The sequence below is a fragment of the Geotrypetes seraphini genome, chromosome 3 (genome assembly GCF_902459505.1).
Source record: "Geotrypetes seraphini chromosome 3, aGeoSer1.1, whole genome shotgun sequence".
Classification (NCBI taxonomy): Eukaryota; Metazoa; Chordata; class Amphibia; order Gymnophiona; family Dermophiidae; genus Geotrypetes; species Geotrypetes seraphini.
Genome location: NC_047086.1, coordinates 371,770,130 through 371,789,897, shown reverse-complemented (window position 1 = coordinate 371,789,897; position 19,768 = coordinate 371,770,130). Strand labels below are relative to the sequence as shown.

The 19,768-nt window shown below is 42.3% G+C and overlaps 1 protein-coding gene across 1 annotated transcript in view; it reads left to right on the top strand.

The window, feature by feature from the left end:
• ZNF318 (zinc finger protein 318) overlaps positions 1-17,578 on the top strand; it is a 71,077-nt gene extending 53,499 nt beyond the window's left edge. The window contains exons 7-10 of the mRNA XM_033937235.1: positions 9,521-9,724; positions 10,030-10,126; positions 11,580-11,698; positions 12,118-17,578. Of these exons, the coding sequence (XP_033793126.1) occupies positions 9,521-9,724; positions 10,030-10,126; positions 11,580-11,698; positions 12,118-16,554 (4,857 nt within the window). The 3' untranslated portion in view covers positions 16,555-17,578. The remainder of the gene's footprint in view (positions 1-9,520; positions 9,725-10,029; positions 10,127-11,579; positions 11,699-12,117) is intronic.
• The last annotated feature ends 2,190 nt before the right edge of the window (positions 17,579-19,768 follow it).

Here is a 19,768-nt window from a genome sequence, read left to right as displayed (position 1 = left end):
TTTTATCCCCCTCTATTTCTTGCTTAGCCCATTGATCACAGCAACCGGACTTTACCAGGAACCACAAACTGTGACTCCTTCTAAATCCTAGTACCATGCACCTTTACCAGCAAGAGTCTCTGCTATATGATGGCTGTTGGTTTTTTGTTTTTTTTTTAGCATTCCCAGCCCCTGTTGTCCCAGGGAATGGAAGCTTCAGATTTTGTGTCTTCTTCAGAACCACACATCTACTCTCAAGAAATTATCTAAACTACGGTCTTTATAGTAAGTTCTGAGAGTTGGTGGTGTCTCCCACTGATCTTTGAGCTACTCCTGCTTATTTCCCCATAGTTTTCAATATCCCCCACTTTTTCTGGAAGCTTGCCCTCCGTGCCTTCCCCTGTTCTGTTTTCTTCACACATTGTATATATCTCTGTGAGTTTGGGCCACACAGTGCCCAAACTCCCATCCTACTCTTGTCAGACTCTGAAAACAATGTAGGAGATTGGGCACGGTACAATACTATAAGGAAGCAGAAAGGCCATTCTGGAAGTGACCTTTTCAGCAAGCCTCTGGAGAAAATTAGGTAGAATTAACAGACTGGAAGGAGAGCCATTTGGAGGGGTTGGGTGGTGCCGACGTACTGGTGGTAGAAGCAGATGGGATTTGAGACTGGCTAGGATGGAGCTACAAAAAAGTGTGTGGAAGGAGAAAATTTGTGTTTGAGGTTGATGGGTGGGAGAGAGATTAGAAGAAAGAGGGCTGAGAGTGAGTATGGGAGAATGGATTTTGTATGTTCCTCTGATGTGGCTAGGCTGGCCACTCGGGTGCCTTCAAGGGAGAACTCTTCTCCAGGTTAGCTGCATCTTTGGAGGGAGACACCTCTTTGCCTAGGATACTGGTTGCTTTGTTCAGCAATGGTCCTAGGTCCTCTCACTGAACATTTTTTGGCAAAATTGCCTCCAGTTAAAAAAATAGTAGAATTGCTAACCTAAACACACCAGTTAAAATGTATTTTTCCACAACAGTCCACGATAAAGAAAAATAATTTCTGCTCACGTGAAAATTGTTTCGTATGTTAATCCATTTTTAAAAGTCATGTTCCTGGACTTATCAGATTTCAACCCTCTGCACAGACTGGAAATAATCACTTGGAGTTTAAACCTGTTAGAACCTCTCCTGCTGTTAACATTCTGACTTTTTTTTTCTTTTGAATATAGATTTACATAAAAACTACAGTTTGACCACTTATCATTCAATATTCATTACATACACTGGCATGTTCATTGTCCATACATCATGGGTTTGCTATCAGTTGGTAGCAACATTTGGAATGCTGGAACAGTACTAAAACTGTGCTTTATCCAAAGTACAAGGCATTAAATCACAGTTGAAAAAATGGAAGGCCAGCATCTCCAAATCAGCACGCAGATCTAACAAGCAATGGTGACAGCTAATATCTGTTTCTTGGTGCAACTGCATGGTTTAAAAATTAACCATTCAATTTATCCCATCCAAAATACAATTAAGCCGAATTCCTGGGATATAAATCTTTCAAACTGTTTGATGTTCCAGCCATTTGTGGTGTGAGCTGAGATTGACAGTGCTGCTTTGTTCTCTCTTCCTGAAAGTGTCTTAAGTGTAATTTTATAACAGGGTGCCAGGGCATATATGTTGCATCTGTTCCATAATGGTAACCCATATGTATAAAGTAACCCACTGGAAAACTGTAGATATATAGTTGCTTCAATGCAGAGGTAATTTTGTGAGTATATTAAGAATTGGTGCTTTATGCATCTATTTTATAAAATATACACGCAATTGCTGCTCCTGCTCCCTCTCCACCCATTCATCTTCCCTTTAAAAAAATGTCTATGTATATCACATTAAAGTAGACAGTTTTCCTAGCATTTTTATTTTGTGTATATGCCAGAATAATTTTATAGCACTTGAATAATGGCTATGTTAGTTGTGTTATTCCAACCTTAATATCCGTCCATATACTGCAATGATTTAATGATAAGAAATGGGACTAGATACCAAAATTTTTTCCATAGAGTAATAGTTGATTAAATGCAAAAGCCTCAGTCCCACCACTCCACCGCTGTTAGGATTCTGAACCACGGGAAGAAATTATGTGGTGACCACGTATTATCCCAGGACAAGCAGGCAGCATATTCTTGACTGATGGGTGACGGCACCGACGGAGCCCCGGTACGGACAATTTTAGAGTGATTGCACTCTAAGAACTTGGAAAGTTCTAGCAGGCCGCACCGCGCACGCGCGAGTGCCTTCCCGCCCGACGGAGGCGCGCGGTCCCCAGTTTCTTAGTTTCCGCGGAGCTAAGAAAACGCGTTTCTTTCAACGGCCGTTGAAATAGTTTTTTGTAATCGCCCTTCCCGCTCGCGTAAACCCCTTTTGGAAATAAAGTTTTCTTTATTTCTCTTCTTTTCTTTAGTTAAAAAAAACTTTCGTTTTTTTCTTCATTTCTTTTGCTTCGCCCCGGCGGGGCCTGTTGCCATCATCGAGGCCTCGGCCTTCGATTTGGCAGAAGCCGTTTTCACTTTCATGCCCCCTCAACCCGGGTTTAAAAAGTGCCAGCGGTGCGCTCGACCAATTTCACTGACAGACCCGCACAACTGGTGTCTGCAGTGTCTTGGTCCTGACCATCTAGCGTCCACCTGCACCCGCTGTGCGACTTTAAAGAAGAGAACTCTAAAAAATCGCCAGATCCAACAGCGGTTGTTATTCGGCGCCGAGATGTCTGATTCCGCGGCACCGACATCGGCCCCATCTCAGTCGGCACCTACTTCGTCAACACCGCGCGATACCGCGCCGGTGTCGCACCCTACAGGTAAGCCGGCTAAGAAGCCTTCCCCGTTGGAGCGTCCTCCGGTCTCAGTAGCAGCGAGTCCAGTCCTGCCGACCTCGAGGCGTCCACGAAAGCGCTCCGCTCCTATTGAGGTGAGCCCCTCGACATCGGGATCCTCATCCTCGGAGCGTAGAACGGCACCACAGGTACCGCAGAAGAAAAAAGCGGTACCGGTGCCTTCGCTGGACGAGCGGATTGCTGCTGTCCTGCAAGTGCAACTTAAGGAGCAGTTGCAACAAGTCCTTCCCGCACTTTTGACACCGAGCCTTCCAGTCCCGGTCCGGTCTGAGCCACCAGTACCGACAGTGGAGCGCCCTCTTTTATCAGCATCCACTTTGTCGGTACCGGGTCACACTACCTCCTCGACTTCGATGCCAATCTTAGCACCGGAACCGAGAGCTCAACACCAGGCGGTGCAGACCTCGGTACCAACGCAGCAGGTCACGTCTCCTGGTACCGTATCTATGAGGTCGGGTAAGTCGGCGCGCAAAACCCGACACCTGGAACCCTCCACGCCGGAGTCTCGAGATCGTGGCTCTCATATTCGGGACCCTGATTTGTGGGGTGATTCTGAAGAGCCCTTTCTGTCTGAAGGTGAGTGTTCCTCTGATGAAGAGGATCAACTTGTTGTTGATCCCTCTTCTAAACATGATTCCACATCTTTTACTTCTTTCTTAAAAGAGATGTGTGAATCTCTTTCTATTCCCTTGGAGGCTGAGTCGAAGAAATCCAAGGCATTCCTTGATGCTCTGGACTTTGACCAGCCTCCAAGGGAATTTCTCAAACTCCCTCTCCATGACATCTTACGAGAGACTTTCTATAAAAATTTAGAGACTCCCCTGACTGTACCAGGAGCTCCTCGTAAATTGGACTCCTTATACAAGGTTATCCCTATTCCTGGTTTTGACAAACCTCAGCTCCCGCATGAGTCTCTTTTGGTAGAATCCACACTTAAGAAATCAGCGGGAGCTAGTGTGTATGCCTCAGTCCCTCCTGGCAGAGAAGGAAAAGCCATGGACAAATTTGGCAAACGTTTATATCAGAATGCCATGTTAGCCAATAGGTCAGGGAACTACGCTTTTCATTTTTCATTTTATTTAAAGCACCTCATTCAAAACATGGCTGCTTTTGAAAAGTACCTCCCTGACTGCAAGAAATCTGCATTTTATGCCTGTTCTTCCTCCCTTCTCCAGTTACGCAAGTTCCTAGTTCGGTCAATTTATGACACTTTTGAATTGACTTCTAGGGCCACGGCTATGTCTGTTGCCATGCGTCGGTTGGCATGGCTCAGAGTCTCAGAGCTCGATGTAAATCATCAGGACCGCCTAGCAAATGCTCCCTGCTTGGGTGATGAGCTCTTCGGAGAGTCCATGGATTCCACTACACAAAAGCTGTCTGCCCATGAGACTCGGTGGGATACTCGCCTGAAGACTAAGAAAAAGACTCCACCTGCTCGGCCTTTTCGCCAACAATCTGCCTACCAGCGCCGCTATGCTGCCCGTCCCTTGCCACCGGCTACTCAACAGCCTAGACGTCAGTGTCAGCAACAGCGACAACCACCTCGGCCAGCCCAGCAGCAACAGGTGAAGCCTCCTCCACCACAAAAGTCTACCCAACCCTTTTGACGTGGTTCTCCAAAGCATAGCCAGTGTTACACCATCTGCCAATCTCCCTCGACCCATAGGAGGACGTCTGTCTTGTTTCACCAGCCGTTGGGAGAACATCACATCGGATCAGTGGGTCCTCAACATCATCCGCCACGGCTACTCTCTCAACTTTCAGACATGTCCTGCACAAAGTCTGCCAAGAGAGTCTGCTTTGAACACCTCTCAGTCTTCTCTCCTTCTTCAGGAGGTTCAATCCCTCCTCCTCCTGAACGCCATAGAGGAAGTTCCTCTAGATCAGAAGGGGCAGGGATTCTACTCCCGTTATTTTCTGGTCCCCAAAAAAACAGGGGATCTCAGACCCATCCTAGATCTTCGCGATCTCAACAAATGCTTGGTCAAGGAGAAATTCAAGATGCTTTCTCTCTGGCAACTCTTTATCCTCTTCTTCATCAAAGCGACTGGCTATGCTCCCTCGATCTCAAAGAAGCATACACTCACATTCCGGTCAATCTGGCCTCCAGGCAGTACCTCCGCTTCATGATCAATCATTGTCATTACCAATACAAGGTGCTACCCTTCGGTCTTGCCTCCTCTCCAAGAGTGTTCACCAAATGTCTGATTGTGGTGGCCGCCTTTCTACGCTCTCACCACCTTCAAGTCTTTCCTTATCTGGACGATTGGTTAATCAAGGCCAATTCATCTCAAACAGTGCTCCTGGCCACCAACCAAACCATCCTGTTTCTACAGCTTCTGGGGTTCGAGATCAATCTACCCAAATCTCATCTCATTCCCACTCAGAGACTTCAATTCATTGGAGCGGTGCTGGACACAGTCCTCATGAGAGCATTCCTGCTGTCCAACCGTCTTCAAACGCTTCAATCTCGATGTCAGCAGGTGCTTCCACAACGTTCCATCTCTGCCAAGCAAATGATGATACTCTTGGGTCACATGGCCTCCACAGTTCATGTCACACCCCTCGCACGTCTTCACCTGCGCACTCCTCAATGGACCCTAGCTACCCAGTGGTCCCAAGCGACGGATCCTTGCTCACGACACATATCTGTGACATCATCTCTTCGTCAGTTTCTACAATGGTGGTTGATATCCTCAAATCTCTCCAGAGGTCTTCTGTTTCATCTACCTCCTCATCAACTTGTCATCACCACCGACGCCTCCCCTTATGCTTGGGGAGCTCATTTGAACGAATTCCAAACTCAAGGACTTTGGACAGCTCAGGAAATGAAACATCACATCAATTTCCTGGAACTCAGAGCGATGTTTTATGCCCTCAAGGCCTTCCAACATCTTCTCTTTCCTCAGGTCCTCCTGCTGTGCACAGACAATCAAGTTGCGATGTACTACATCAACAAGCAGGGTGGGACAGGCTCTCGCCTCTTGTGCCAGGAAGCCCAGAAGATTTGGGCTTGGGCCACAGATCACCAACTATTCCTGAAAGCTATCTACATTCAGGGAGAACAGAATTCCTTAGCGGACAAGCTCAGCAGAATTCTCCAACCTCACGAGTGGACACTCGATCCTTTAACGTTACAGTCCATCTTCGCTCAGTGGGGCACTCCTCAGATAGACCTCTTTGCAGCTCCTCACAATCACCAGCTGCCCCTCTTCTGCTCCAGACTCTACTCTCCTCACCGTCTGGCAGCGGATGCATTTCTCCTCGATTGGTCCAATCTGTTCCTGTACGCTTTCCCTCCTCTGCCTCTCATGTTACGAACCTTGTTCAAGCTCAAGAGGGAACGAGCCACCATGATTCTGATTGCTCCACGGTGGCCCAGGCAACATTGGTTCTCCCTTCTACTTCAACTCAGTTCCAGGGAGCCTTTCCTTCTTCCACTGTTTCCTTCTCTGCTTACGCAACATCAGGAGACCCTTTTGCATCCCAACCTTCTGTCTCTGCACTTGACAGCTTGGTTTCTCTCGGGCTGACTTCTCATGATACTCTTTTGTCTCAGCCCGTTCGTTCCATTCTGGATGCCTCCAGGAAACCGGCCACTCTGCAATGTTACCATCAGAAGTGGACACGGTTTTCTTCCTGGTGTCTTCTTCATCATCATGATCCCACTTCCCTTGCAGTGGAGGCCTTATTGGATTATCTTCTTTCTTTGTCTGACTCTGGCCTCAAGTCTACTTCCATCAGAGTCCACCTCAGTGCTATTGCTGCTTTTCATGAGCCAGTTCATGGAAAACTTCTCTCGGCTCATCCCTTGGTGTCCAGATTCATGCGGGGTCTTTTCAATGTGAAACCACCTCTCAAAGCCCCTCCGGTAATCTGGGATCTCAATGTGGTTCTTTCCGCCTTAATGAAGCCTCCTTTTGAACCTTTGGCTACCGCTCCTTTCAAGTTTCTCACTTGGAAGGTACTTTTCCTTATTGCTCTTACCTCTGCCAGGAGGGTCAGTGAGCTACATGCACTAGTTGCGGATCCACCTTTTACAGTCTTTCATCATGACAAGGTGGTTCTGCGTACACATCCAAAGTTTCTCCCTAAGGTTGTCTCTGAATTCCATCTCAACCAATCCATTGTTTTGCCTGTCTTCTTTCCGAAACCTCACTCTCATTCTGGAGAACAGGCTCTGCATACTTTGGACTGTAAGCGGGCTCTAGCTTATTATTTAGAGCGTACTAAGCCCCACAGATCAGCTACCCAACTTTTTCTGTCCTTTGATCCGAATAAATTGGGACGTCCTGTTTCTAAACGTACGTTGTCTAATTGGCTGGCAGCGTGCATTTCTTTCTGTTATGCTCAGACCGGACTGACACTGGAAGGTTCTGTCACGGCCCATAGAGTTCGAGCTATGGCAGCATCTGTAGCTTTCCTCCGCTCCACGCCTATTGAGGAAATCTGCAAGGCTGATACTTGGTCCTCAGTTCATACTTTTACATCTCATTATTGTCTGGATGCTTTCTCCAGACGGGATGGACACTTCAGCCAATCTGTTTTACAAAATTTGTTTTCCTAATGGCCAACCTTCCCACCATCCCTCTTTTTGTTAGCTTGGAGGTCACCCATCAGTCAAGAATATGCTGCCTGCTTGTCCTGGGATAAAGCACAGTTACTTACCGTAACAGGTGTTATCCAGGGACAGCAGGCAGATATTCTTGCATCCCACCCACCTCCCCGGGTTGGCTTCTTAGCTGGCTTATCCTAACTGGGGACCGCGCGCCTCCGTCGGGCGGGAGGGCACTCGCGCATGCGCGGTGCGGCCTGCTAGAACTTTCCAAGTTCTTAGAGTGCAATCACTCTAAAATTGTCCGTACCGGGGCTCTGTCGGTGCCGTCACCAATCAGTCAAGAATATCTGCCTGCTGTCCCTGGATAACACCTGTTACGGTAAGTAACTGTGCTATTTCTTCCCGTGGTTCAGAATCCTAACAGCGGTGGAGTGGTGGGACTGAGGCTTTTGCATTTAATCAACTATTACTCTATGGAAAAAATTTTGGTATCTAGTCCCATTTCTTACCATAGAATAATTTTATAAGCATCTACTTGAGCATGTGGAATACTATTCTGATGTTTAAGTCACTTATAAAATTAGCCCTTAAATAAGAGACTATTGATGAACTCCTTGACCAGCTCTAGTCTTCCGTCCCCTCAATCCACAGACCGCCCTTCTAGTCTGGAAGTAGATTCTGTACATTGGAAGTAGACTTGTTTCCTTAGAGAAGGGAGGGTCTCTTACAGTTGTCTGGATCTTTATAAACTATGAGATGTGTCACAAAGAGTTTACTGTCATCCTGTGTGAGAGAATTTAATGTTACCTTAAAACATTCTTGTAAATCTTTTGTCAACGTTCAGATTATTCTGTAATTCACATACAGTTGTATACATGAAATAGCTGGTTAAGCATTTGACATAGAGTGGAAAAAACTTCATGCTCTAATGTATTTCCACCTTCCAGTTTAACACTTGTTAATTAGGAAATACTACATTTTGCATACATTTCTTGTCACCCTCCAAACAGTTTAGCATTTGGACTGTTCAACTAGAAAGGAAAGAAAGATATTAAATACTAAATTAGTTATCTAGAAAGTTAGAAAAATACAGCAGGTGATTGTGGCGTATCAAATCTGCCTATCCATACAGACTTTTAAGGTTTAAAGTCCCTTTCTCTCCCTTAGAAATCCTCTGTGCTTGTCCCATGTTTTCTTGAACTCAAATATGTACCTTATCTCTACCACCTTCCATGGGAGACTATTTTATGTAAACATCATTCTCGCTGTAAAGAAATATTTCCTTAGATTACTCTTATCCCCCTTCCACCTTCACCCCATGCCCCTTTGTCTCAGAGCTTATCTTGCAATTGAAAAATGCCCACCTTCTGAGCATTTTTGAACTATGAACAGTTTCCCCCACAAGCATTGTTGTGTTTCTTGTAATCTGTCATTGAGGTAGGCCGTGCTGGAAGGAAATTTATCATTCTATGTTTTTTGGCCATAAGGAGATGGTTAACTTTTCTTCTGTCTCCTATGAGCCAGACTAAAATGAATACCGGTGACATCTTACAGTTACTGCTAACTTCTCATTTGAAGTCAGTTACATTTAATGCATATTATCCTTGTCCCACGTAACTCCTTTTATAGTAGTTTGGCAGAAGGGCTTGGGGACAAGGATTCTTATCAGTCTTTTTGTGGCTGTGATCCCATGATTGCAGCCAAATAAAATTGTGTCCCCTCCAAGGTGCAAAATAATGATACACCTATAAAGACACCCCAGGTCCTGATTCCAACTGTGGGTTTTGTGATCCCATTTGGGGAAACTCTGACCTACTTTGTGATCTAAAGGCTGTATATTGACAGTGTCTGACTCAAAGATACTGCATCTAAGAATCCTATTGTTGGCCCTTCCCTGCTTTTGCAGTGTGTCTGGGTCTTGCTCCCTGCTCCGTGGCAAGTGAATGAACCTGTGGGGTAACTAAGCAGGCAATATCATCTTTGTAAGTAAACATGCAAAGTTTTTTTAATTTTTTTTCCTAGTTTGGACAGGTTGTCCATTCTATGATGCTTATCTTACAACACATCAAAAATGTTTTCTTTGTTCAACCTAGGACTTAAAAGTCATTAATGAGAAGCCCTGTATTAAAAGTCAAAAACCTACTGAGCCTGCTCAGAAGACTTCCACCAAACCTTTCCAGTTGGCTGACATTTATGATTATTACGATGCGGGAAATCACTGGTGCAAAGACTGTAACACCATCTCTGGGACCCTGTTTGATTTTTTCACGCACATGCACAATAAGAAACACAGACAGGTACGTATTGGGAGCAGTTCCTTCCCCTCGCACTCCATCTTTCAGAAATACTTAAATGAAAGTCGAAGGAGATATAAATTGCAGTAGATGTGGAAAATGTGTTTTTTGTATTGTTTCATTTCATAATCTAATCTGTTACTTTACCTTTTTCACAGGTTGTTTCCTTTGTAGAAATGGGGAGGGGGGAACCCTTTTTGTTAAGTCATTGTATCCAAGTTTTAGGTCTGTTTTAAAACATGTGAAATGAAGAAACAAAGGAATCCCTTTTAAGTTGTTGCTGCTTCTGTGCCTCTCACTGAAAATAGACCCTGGATCCCTACAAAAGGCCTTGGGCTATGAAGATCCAGAAGGAGGTGAAGGGCTCGTTCAAACCCATTGATAGATTAACAGTCCCTGCCAAAGGTACTTATCCTACTTTCCATTCAAGATGCTTCCTATTGGAGACATATAGATGTTTTATCTACTGTTGCAGTTGTAAAGAACACTGAGGCAAAGAAAAGAATACATGCCACGAGTTTCCATTTGGGAATATTTTTATAACTTGTGGGATATCTATGTATGATAATATAGAAGGGAAATGTCTGTACTATTTTATTTAAGAGAACGTGTGAACGTTTTGTAAAATTATTTATTTTGCAACATGTAGTGAGATGATGTGCATTGGGTACAAGTATTTTCCTTCAGAATGGTAAACTAAAGTAAACATAAACATTAATTTGTTTTGCTGATTTACAACAGATTTAGAAAACAAGTTAATGTGTCATAATGTAGAATACTTGATACACATAGTTCAAACATAACGTTATCTCGTATAGCCTGGGGAGAATGTAAGATTTTCAAATGCAGTAGAGCTATAGTGTGGTATTTTTTTGAGCTGTGACATTGCAAGCTAGGTTTCAAATATGTATATTAAGGTATTTGACTTTCTTAAAGCTTGTCCTTATTGTGTCAGAGAAAAGGTGTCATTGATAAAGCTCTGCCAGTGACTACTAATAAAGATTTTTCTTATGAACACACATTGTTCTGGTTTATAGGTAGGTTTAATTAAAATGTCTGGTGGGCTGGTCTGGTGACACAGTTAAGAGGTGCCAGGCACTTCAGTGCAAAAGATCCCAGTTTGATTCCAGGAAGAGATAATGGTTACTGCGGATGGGCAGACTAGATGGGCCATTTGGCTTTTATCTGCCATCATGTTTCTATGATAAACCAGAGCTGGGTATACTGCAAAAGTGGTGGGTGGAAGTTGTCATCATATCAAATGTCTCTTGGATGGTGGTTGTCATAGCTTATAGCTCTACAGCTCCAGGCTTTATGGCTCCTGACGTTGGTTGACAATTATAGTGATCTAACTGTGACTGTGGGTGAAAGGTTAGAAAAATAAGACGGGAAATCCCTGGGCAGTGGACATAAAGGCTCATGGCATTGGATTTTAATCTGTTTCTGATTGAGCTGGAGATGATAAAGAACAGAAGATAACTGCTGGAGCAAAAAAGTGTGACATTTATACAGGAGATGTCTGAGAATGCCTCTGAATGCATTTTTCAATGCCTGGAGAACAATGCAGAGGTATTGGTGGTATTCTTGGATATGCATTCTGAAATGACATGAGAGAGAAACAAATCCCAGGTCAAAGAGCAGTTTGATCTTAACAAATACATCTACAAATTATAGTCTCAATTTGGGTGACATATCTGCCAAAAGAGAGAAAATGTCATCTTAGAACTGGTTGCATGATTGTGGTGTTGCTCTTGGAGGTGTGATCTGTTGTTTTGGGTTTTTTTTGTTTCTACCTAAAAAACATAGTGAGCTGTGTTGGCTAGTTTATGTACATTGCTTTTCCTACTTTTTGTTTCAGGTGCAGAGTTTCTGATTCCCATCACTGGCTACTACTGTGAACTCTGTGAAGAGTTTGTTGGTGATCAGATCTGTGCTGAGCAGCATGTGAAAACTTTCAATCACAATTCAAAGTACAAGGTTTGTTCTATTGTATCAGTTGCCCCATTGCTGCAACTCTTTTGCCTCTCCTGCTCCCCAATATATTTATTAATTTCTTTAAAAATTACAACTGCTATCTGGATTACTTTAATAGCTTTATCATGTTACTGTTAAAGAATACAGATAACAATCTCATGCAGTTTATCTAAGATACTCTTGTTAGTTTTTACACCATTACCAATTCTTTGTCAAAATATTATGGCATCTAAACTGCTTGTTAGATGGCTCTTGAGTATCAATTAAATTCCACTTGTAACCCATTTTTGCTTTCATAGAAATAAAGGTGAACAAACAAGTTTTGATACTTTATTGGGCTATCACTTAAAACTTGTTTGACCTTTGTTTTCTTTGAATTTAGTTATTACTTTATACTAATTACTGAAATTTTATTTCCATAGAAATATGTGGATGACAACCCATTGTACGAAGCGAGGAGGAATCTGGACCACCAAGTTGTTGAAGTAGAACGTCGACGGCAGAGTGAATTGAAAAGAAAATTAGGGGACAAGCCAGCTGAGGAAAGGGATAAGAAGAAATCAAAAATGGCAAAGAGAGAGGGAGGAGAACATGTGGGTAAGGGGACCAATGAAATTGAGACTACTCGAAGCAAAACAGAGTGTGGACAGAAGTATGGTAAATCAAAAAAGGATGAGAAAAAGGATGAAAAAGAGGATAAATCAAAAAAGGAGCCTGTAACTATAACTTCCTTTGGAAAGTTTACCTGGAAAAAGAAAGAGGAGGATAAACGTCGAGGAGTGACAGCAGCATCTACAAAGTGGGATGGTACAGTTGGGAATAAAGTGGATAAAGACAAAGAGAAGGCGAGAGAGGAGAAGGCAAGGGAGGAAAGGGTGCGAGAAGAGAAGGCAAGGGAGGAAAGGGCGCGAGAAGAGAAGGCAAGAGAAGAAAGGGCACGAGAAGAGAAGGCAAGAGAAGAAAGGGCACGAGAGGAGAAGGCAAAAGAGGAAAGGGCACGAGAGGAGAAGGCAAAAGAAGAAAGGGCACGAGAGGAGAAGGCAAAAGAAGAAAGGGCACGAGCGGAGAAGGCAAAAGAAGAAAGGGCACGAGCGGAGAAGGCAAAAGAAGAAAGGGCACGAACGGAGAAGGCAAAGGAAGAAAAGGCACGCGAGGAGAAGGCAAAGGAAGAAAAGGCACGCGAGGAGAAGGCAAAGGAAGAAAAGGCACGCGAGGAGAAGGCAAGAGAGGAGAAAGCAAAAGAAGAGAGTAAAGCACAGCCTGGAAAACAAAAGGGTATTGAAATTAAACTGTTTGGGAAGACAGTTATATCACCCATAAGTTCTTGGAAATCTAATGCTACACCTCCAGCTTCAAATACAAGTCTAAACAAAATAATTAAACCAAATCTCCCAATTCCTCCTTCAGTTGTCAAGAAGTCTAACATTATTACATCAAGCAAGCCAGCTCCTTTGAACACATTCTTGTCTATACAGTCATCTGGAACCACCACCAAACCTCTGCCAGTAGTGAGAGGGTCCAAAACTATTTTACCTCCAGATATAGTCTCTAAAGCCTTTGGTGGACAAGAAGTAACTCTGAAAGGAACACAGGGAGCGCCAGCAGCACAACAGAAAAAGGAACCCATTGCCAGGCCTCCTCCAGTGATTCACGCAGTGACCATCCAGTCTGATGAGGTTGCTCCTGGTGTATCAGTGAGTGACCAGGCCAAGCTTGCATTACGTGTGCCCCCTCGTACTCCGCCTCCTCCTGGTGCTATACCACTTGCCAAATTATTTGACAAACCAACGCCCGCTTTTGTTACAGCAAATGCTAAAGATCTCTATGGCATTTTTTACAGCAATATTGGAAAGAGTTCACCTGATCCTGGGTTAAGTACCAGTTTTCCTGGTATATATATGAGCGGGCTAAAAAGAACCAGTGTTCCTTTTCCACTAGTACCTGTTCCACTAGTAGTACCAGTCCAGAACATTCCTGTTCATTCAACCACCAGTATGGGATTGAAAGGAAGAACACAATTTAGCACGATGCCTACAAAGGGAATAGTAAATAATGCAGGCATTCGGACAAATCAATCCCAGAATTCCCCTTTAATAGTCATTCAACCAACTGTCCAGGGAGAAGCCTCCACCTCTAAAGAAATGTCAGGTGATTCTAACAGTTGTAAAGGAGGTATGGAAACAAAAGCTGTTGAGTTGACACCTGATGTCAAACCAAAAGTTAGCCAGACATTGCAGAACACTCAAATGGAAACAAAAGCCCTTGAATTGATGCCTGTCACGTCAGAGTTTAACCAGAAATCACAGACAGCTCAGATGGAAACAAAAGTTCTTGACTCAATACCCAGTGTCAAGTTAGAGGCTAGCCAGAAACCACAAGAGACTCAAATGGGCACAGAGACTGAGAAAAAGACAGAATTAGTGGAGAGAAAAGTAGCTGCACAGTCTTTGGATGTGGTATCTATAGGAGATGCAGATAAGAAAACTGATCAGCCAGAGGCTAGCAAAGAGAATAAGAATGCTCAGGTGACAGCAGAACAAAGTAAAAGTCAATCTGTGAAATCTCAGCAAATGACAAAAGTGGAAACAAATGTGTGTAACGTTTCTAGTGATTTTGAAGAGATGGGAGTAAAAATAAATCTATGCCAGCCTCGGGTTAACCAGAAAAGGACTCAAGATGTAACTTTGAAAACGAGAGATTCAAATCTAACTCAGCCTAATTCCTATATCAGTGGTGATATCATGGAAAATACGACGTTGCATACTGATCCAGCCAGACTTGCATTGTCACCGTCGGACATTTCTGCATTAGGTACAGCTGTTAAAAGTAGTATGACTGAAGCCACATCTTTGACAGAGCCTAGTTCTTGTAATACGTCCATAACTGTGAATACCTCTGAGAGCATAGCGTCAAAAGATAGTCTGAAACCACAGACCCCACCAGTTGAAGTACAATGTATAACTAAAGTCCTAGAACTGTCAGAAAATAAAGCAGAAAAGGAAACGATTAATTTATCAAGTGGTCAAGGTGAAATTCATAAATCACAACATGCTCAAATATCAGATCTAGAAGAAAATCAAATATCCAAGACAGATGCCCCAATTCAGTTGGAAGCAAAAGGTTCACAGCTGGATACCAGCACAGCCGATAAGAAAGATGAACAAACTGTTGTAAAAGATGCACAATTAGAAGGCAGTCGAGATCCAACAGGCAATTCTATAATCAATACAAAAGCCCACAACTTAGCAGAAACTGAAGCAGAAATATCACAATCGTCAGATGCTACCACAAATGAAGTAATTGATAAAGTAGCCTTAGGATGTCCACTGCTAGTAAATAATCAAGATTTATTGGGACATTCTGTAACTGAAGTGAAGATGCCTAAATTGCTTGAAATAAAAGATGTTGGGGTGCCAGAGACAGAATTTCAGAAATCAGAATTGAGCGAGATAAACTTAGAGACATCTTCCACTACAGGTGACATAAAAGAACAGGTAGTCTTAGATACTCAGCTGGAAAAGAGTCAGGGTCTAGTGAATAAATCGGTGGCTAAACCAGATGACCAGGGTGCTGAGACCACAAGACAGCTAGCTGATATTTCTGCAGTAGATATTAAAATTGCACAATTGAGTAGTCAGGCTCCTCTAAATATTTCCCTTGTGAAGATGACTGAGCAATCTGGTCAAGCCCCAGCCCCAGAGCAAATCAATATGACACAGACTTCTAAACAGTTTATTGATGTAACGGTTCAAGAAGAGGACAGTCAGAAAACTCAGAGTAGACACCCCTTAGAAGTACCAGATTTGGAGAATACTGTTGGACAGTGTTCTAATCTACAGCTAGCTGATCTTGAAACAAAGGATGAGAGCACTCCTGAAACAGATTTACAACTAAGTGATTCTATTGCTCCAGAAAATTCTGTGAAAGTAGAAACATTGGACATTTCAAGTACTCGGTCTGAGACTTTTCAAGAATCACTGACTAGTGTGGCAAAAGAATTTAGTGTAGAAAAAATAGCCACAAATTCTCCAATTTCAGCCAGTGACACAAATATAACTGACACAAATATAACAGCAGTCAATGATTTTGACATGAAACCTAAGCAACCTGAAACCTTAACTCTTAATTATGATACAGAAAATGATGGCAAAGACACTTTAACAGCAACTGATATAAAATCAAATGATTCAGGCTCCCTTAAAACAGACCTTGTAGCCCACAAGAAATTCAGCCTGGGGGATATGGAGGTAGATTGTGAACCTATTAGTATCCCAGCTGCAGAAATGCTAACAGGTGATTTAGACACACCAAAGTTAGAAAGTGTGGCGTCTGTTGACATGAGTGATACAGCAGACAATGAATTAATGAACAAACTATCAGTTGCTGAATCAGAAATGGTAGATTTTGGTACATTAGCTTCTAGTGACCAAGAAGCTGTGAAACTTTGCGTGCTAATATCAGAACCAACTAACATACCACCAGCATCCAGTGGGGATAGGGCAGGGGAAAGCAGATCTGTGCAAGAACTTCAGGGTAACAATGCAATTTCAAAGTGCCCCTTAAGGTTGGAAGAGAATAAAGAAAACAGTTCAGATACAGTTGAAATGCCAGCACTGACCTGTGATGAACAAATACAAAACCATCCAGATCCTGCAAATATTAAAGTCACTAGCATAGAGGAGGGATCAGGTGAGCCTTGCCAGCAGATGACCAAAGTTGAGGCAAAGTCAGATGAACTGACACCAGCAATCGAGATGGAGAATGATTTTCAGGTTCCAAGTACCTTGTCTGTGGTGGTTCCTGACACTACTAAAGACCCAGCAGTGCCGATGGAAAAACCAGCTTGTCTTGACCAGTGAGACAAAACTGGGCAACTTTTGTGTAATTTGCTGAACACATTTTTTTACCCTGCTTTGCTGAGATAGAAGATTTGTTTTACCATAATCTCCCCCTACACACACACCCCCCAAAAACAGTTTCATACCTTTTATATGTAAATAGATGCTGTAGGAAGGTCCAGTTTTGCAATATATATATTTTTTTGCTTTGTTGTTAAAATTGAATCGATGTCATATGTAGTTTACAAACGTGGTGTATTTTTCTTTCTTTTTCTTTTTAGCATGCACTCATTGAGCAGTTTCAAATTCTAAACTATTATTTGTGTATAATATTCCATGATCTGGTGAGACGTGCAAGAAGAAGCTGATGTCCTGTTCCAGAAAAAAAGATGACATTACTGACAACATCTTGTATTTGTGTTAGGTTGATCACCCTCCCCTTCTGAAGAATTTGAAAAATGTACAATATGTGAATAAGTTGATTGTTTTGTTTCATGTCTTGTAACTTTTAAAAACTGCATTGTAAACTTTCATTTTACTGTGTTAATGGACATGCTGTATATATGGATAGCACATGCTGTATATCTATGGATAGCACATGCTGTATATATATGGATAGCACATCATTCAACTGAAAGAAGACTAGAGGTTGACATGGAAGATGAAACGGCGAACTGGTAAGGCCTGATGGACACTTGCAACGACACTTTGAGGCCAACTTATATGATTTTCAAAATGTCCATTCTATGGTTGCAAAGTGAATCCAGTAACTGTTTGTGTTAAATTGTTTAGCAGCTGCCAAAGCTTCTGAAGATGAGGAAGATGAAGTGCAGATTTCAGGACTGGATTTGGGTTCGGTTTCCCAGGCTTTGAGTACTGACATGCATACTTCTGAAGGGTCCATGATGCATTGCGTGCTGTCATTGATGCGCTCAGTAGTACAGTTTATCAGATGAAAGAGTTTAAAGGTGTTTGCTTTGGATAAGCGAAACATTTGGGGTTTTTTGTAAAATACTTAGAATAAATTACAAAAGGTGATCAAAGATGTTTTGCTTCTGGCTTTGTTTTTCTTAAATCAGTTGGGGGGTTTACTGTTATCTTCACCGGAAATCTTAGAATGGTGAACCTGTCAGGGCTTTCTTTTATTAATGTAATGGACCTGGTCTGGCTGTATTACAGGCCAGATCTGTTACATTAATAAACCTGTTTGAGCTAAATTTATTTTGTACAAATTTTATATTTTTAAACAAATTAGTGTCTCTCTCATAGGTATAACTTGGTAGAGGTACACAGGTTGTATATTACTATAGTGACTCATAACTGTGACCAAGGTTGATATTGCTTTATGATTTTATCTAATCTATACAGTAATGTCTAGGATATTGCATCTAGATGTTATAACTAAAAGGCCATTAAATATCCCTCTTCATATAATTGAAAGCAGGATAATTGTGTTGAGGTTGCCAGAAGTAAATAGCAAAATTTACTGTGTGGGAACTTGTTTTGGCAGGCTGACTTGATCCACTGTTGTAATTTTCAAATATCCATTATTGCATGAGATTTGAGGTTGTTTGGAGACAACAGTTGAAAAAAAAATCGCTTTGATAGTAAAGGGGTTGACATGTTCATCACAGAGCCTACATCTTGTTGCATACGAGAATGGTGGGCTTACCATTTCCTGAGAGGGAATATTAGCACCTCCAGGTATAACAAACATCTTATAGTCACAGATGGTAAACATGTCTTTCTTTTTGGAACTTAGTTTAGATAAGACACACAGACAAAATAGTGGACTGTAATCACTATAAATTTATAATAAAATACTAAAACAGTAATAGAGAAGGAAAGAGAGGAAAAGGTTTCAGGGGTAGATTTGTGGAAGATTGAAAGCTTCTTGGAAGAGATGTGGGTAATATCTCCAGCATTTTGCAGGTAAGTGATCACAAATGATGCCTCCTTCATGCTGACTGATGTTTCCTCTTGTTTGCTCAAAGGTCAGTAATTTAAATTAATGAATTCTCAGACTATTGAATGGAATAAACTCTTGCTTAAATTTCTTAAAGTAAAAGCAATATAATTGGACTAGTGAAATACCAGCCTACTGGTTAACAGCAAGCTAAGAACCAGAGAAACAGGATTCAAAACCCACTGCTGCTCTTTGTGACTTGGGGCAAGCCATGCAACCCCCCATTGTCTGATTTGCAAACAAATTGTATGCTCTCTGAGGACAGAAGTACAGTTACAGTTATTTTATTTGATATGCGGCCATTTTTAACAAAAAAAAGTCAAATCAAAGCGGTGTACAATAAATAAAAACAGTGGGCAATATTTAAAATAAAAACATAACAAGGGGCATGTACACAAATTAACCAGACACAAGAGGACAAAAAAAGGGCAGAAAAGGTTTACAATATCTTAGGGGGGAAACAAGCAGGATAGGAACATGTACCTGATTGTAACTAGTGCTGCCCGATTCAGAGAAAAAATTTTGAATCGATGTGGCCTATTGAATTGATTTTTCAATTCACTTTTCTTGCCCAATAGGGCATTTGGGGTTTTTTCTTTTTTTTTTCAAATGTCCTGGCAGGTTTATTTTGTAGCCTCTTTATCCCCCTTTTGCCCTCTACAGCCCCATGCCGGCGCTTTAGTGTAAATAACATAAACAAGACTTTCTCTGTTAGGAGGTTCTAGCTCACTTTCGCTGTCTAACACCAGCTCTGGCAGGATACACATTTCAAATATCTGACATATTGTAATCACAAAATATAAAATAAAATTATTTTTCTACCTTTTGTTGTCTGGTCATTTTATTATTCAAATCATGTTGGTCCCATGCTCTGGTTTCTGTTTGTTAACACGCTCACCAGGGTCTCTTGCCCATTTGACATTTACTTCTTTCTACATGCTCACCTTCCATCTCTGTACCTTCCCTTCCCTTCCACTGCCACACCCAACATTTTTGTTTCTTTCCCACTGCCTACCATTTCTCCCTGTCTTGTTCCCTGGATCAAACCTATTCCCCTCCATGAAGTATCTCTTCTTCCTCCCCTCCATTATCTTGCATTATTTCTTTATCTCCATGAACCATCTCTCCCTGCCCTCTACCCTATGTCCAACATTTCTCCCTGTCTCTTCTCCATGCATGTCTCCCTACTCTCACCATATGCAGGATATATCCCTCACCCCTTTCTACCTCTGTTGCATTTCTCCCTCTTCTCCATCCCATCTCCACCAA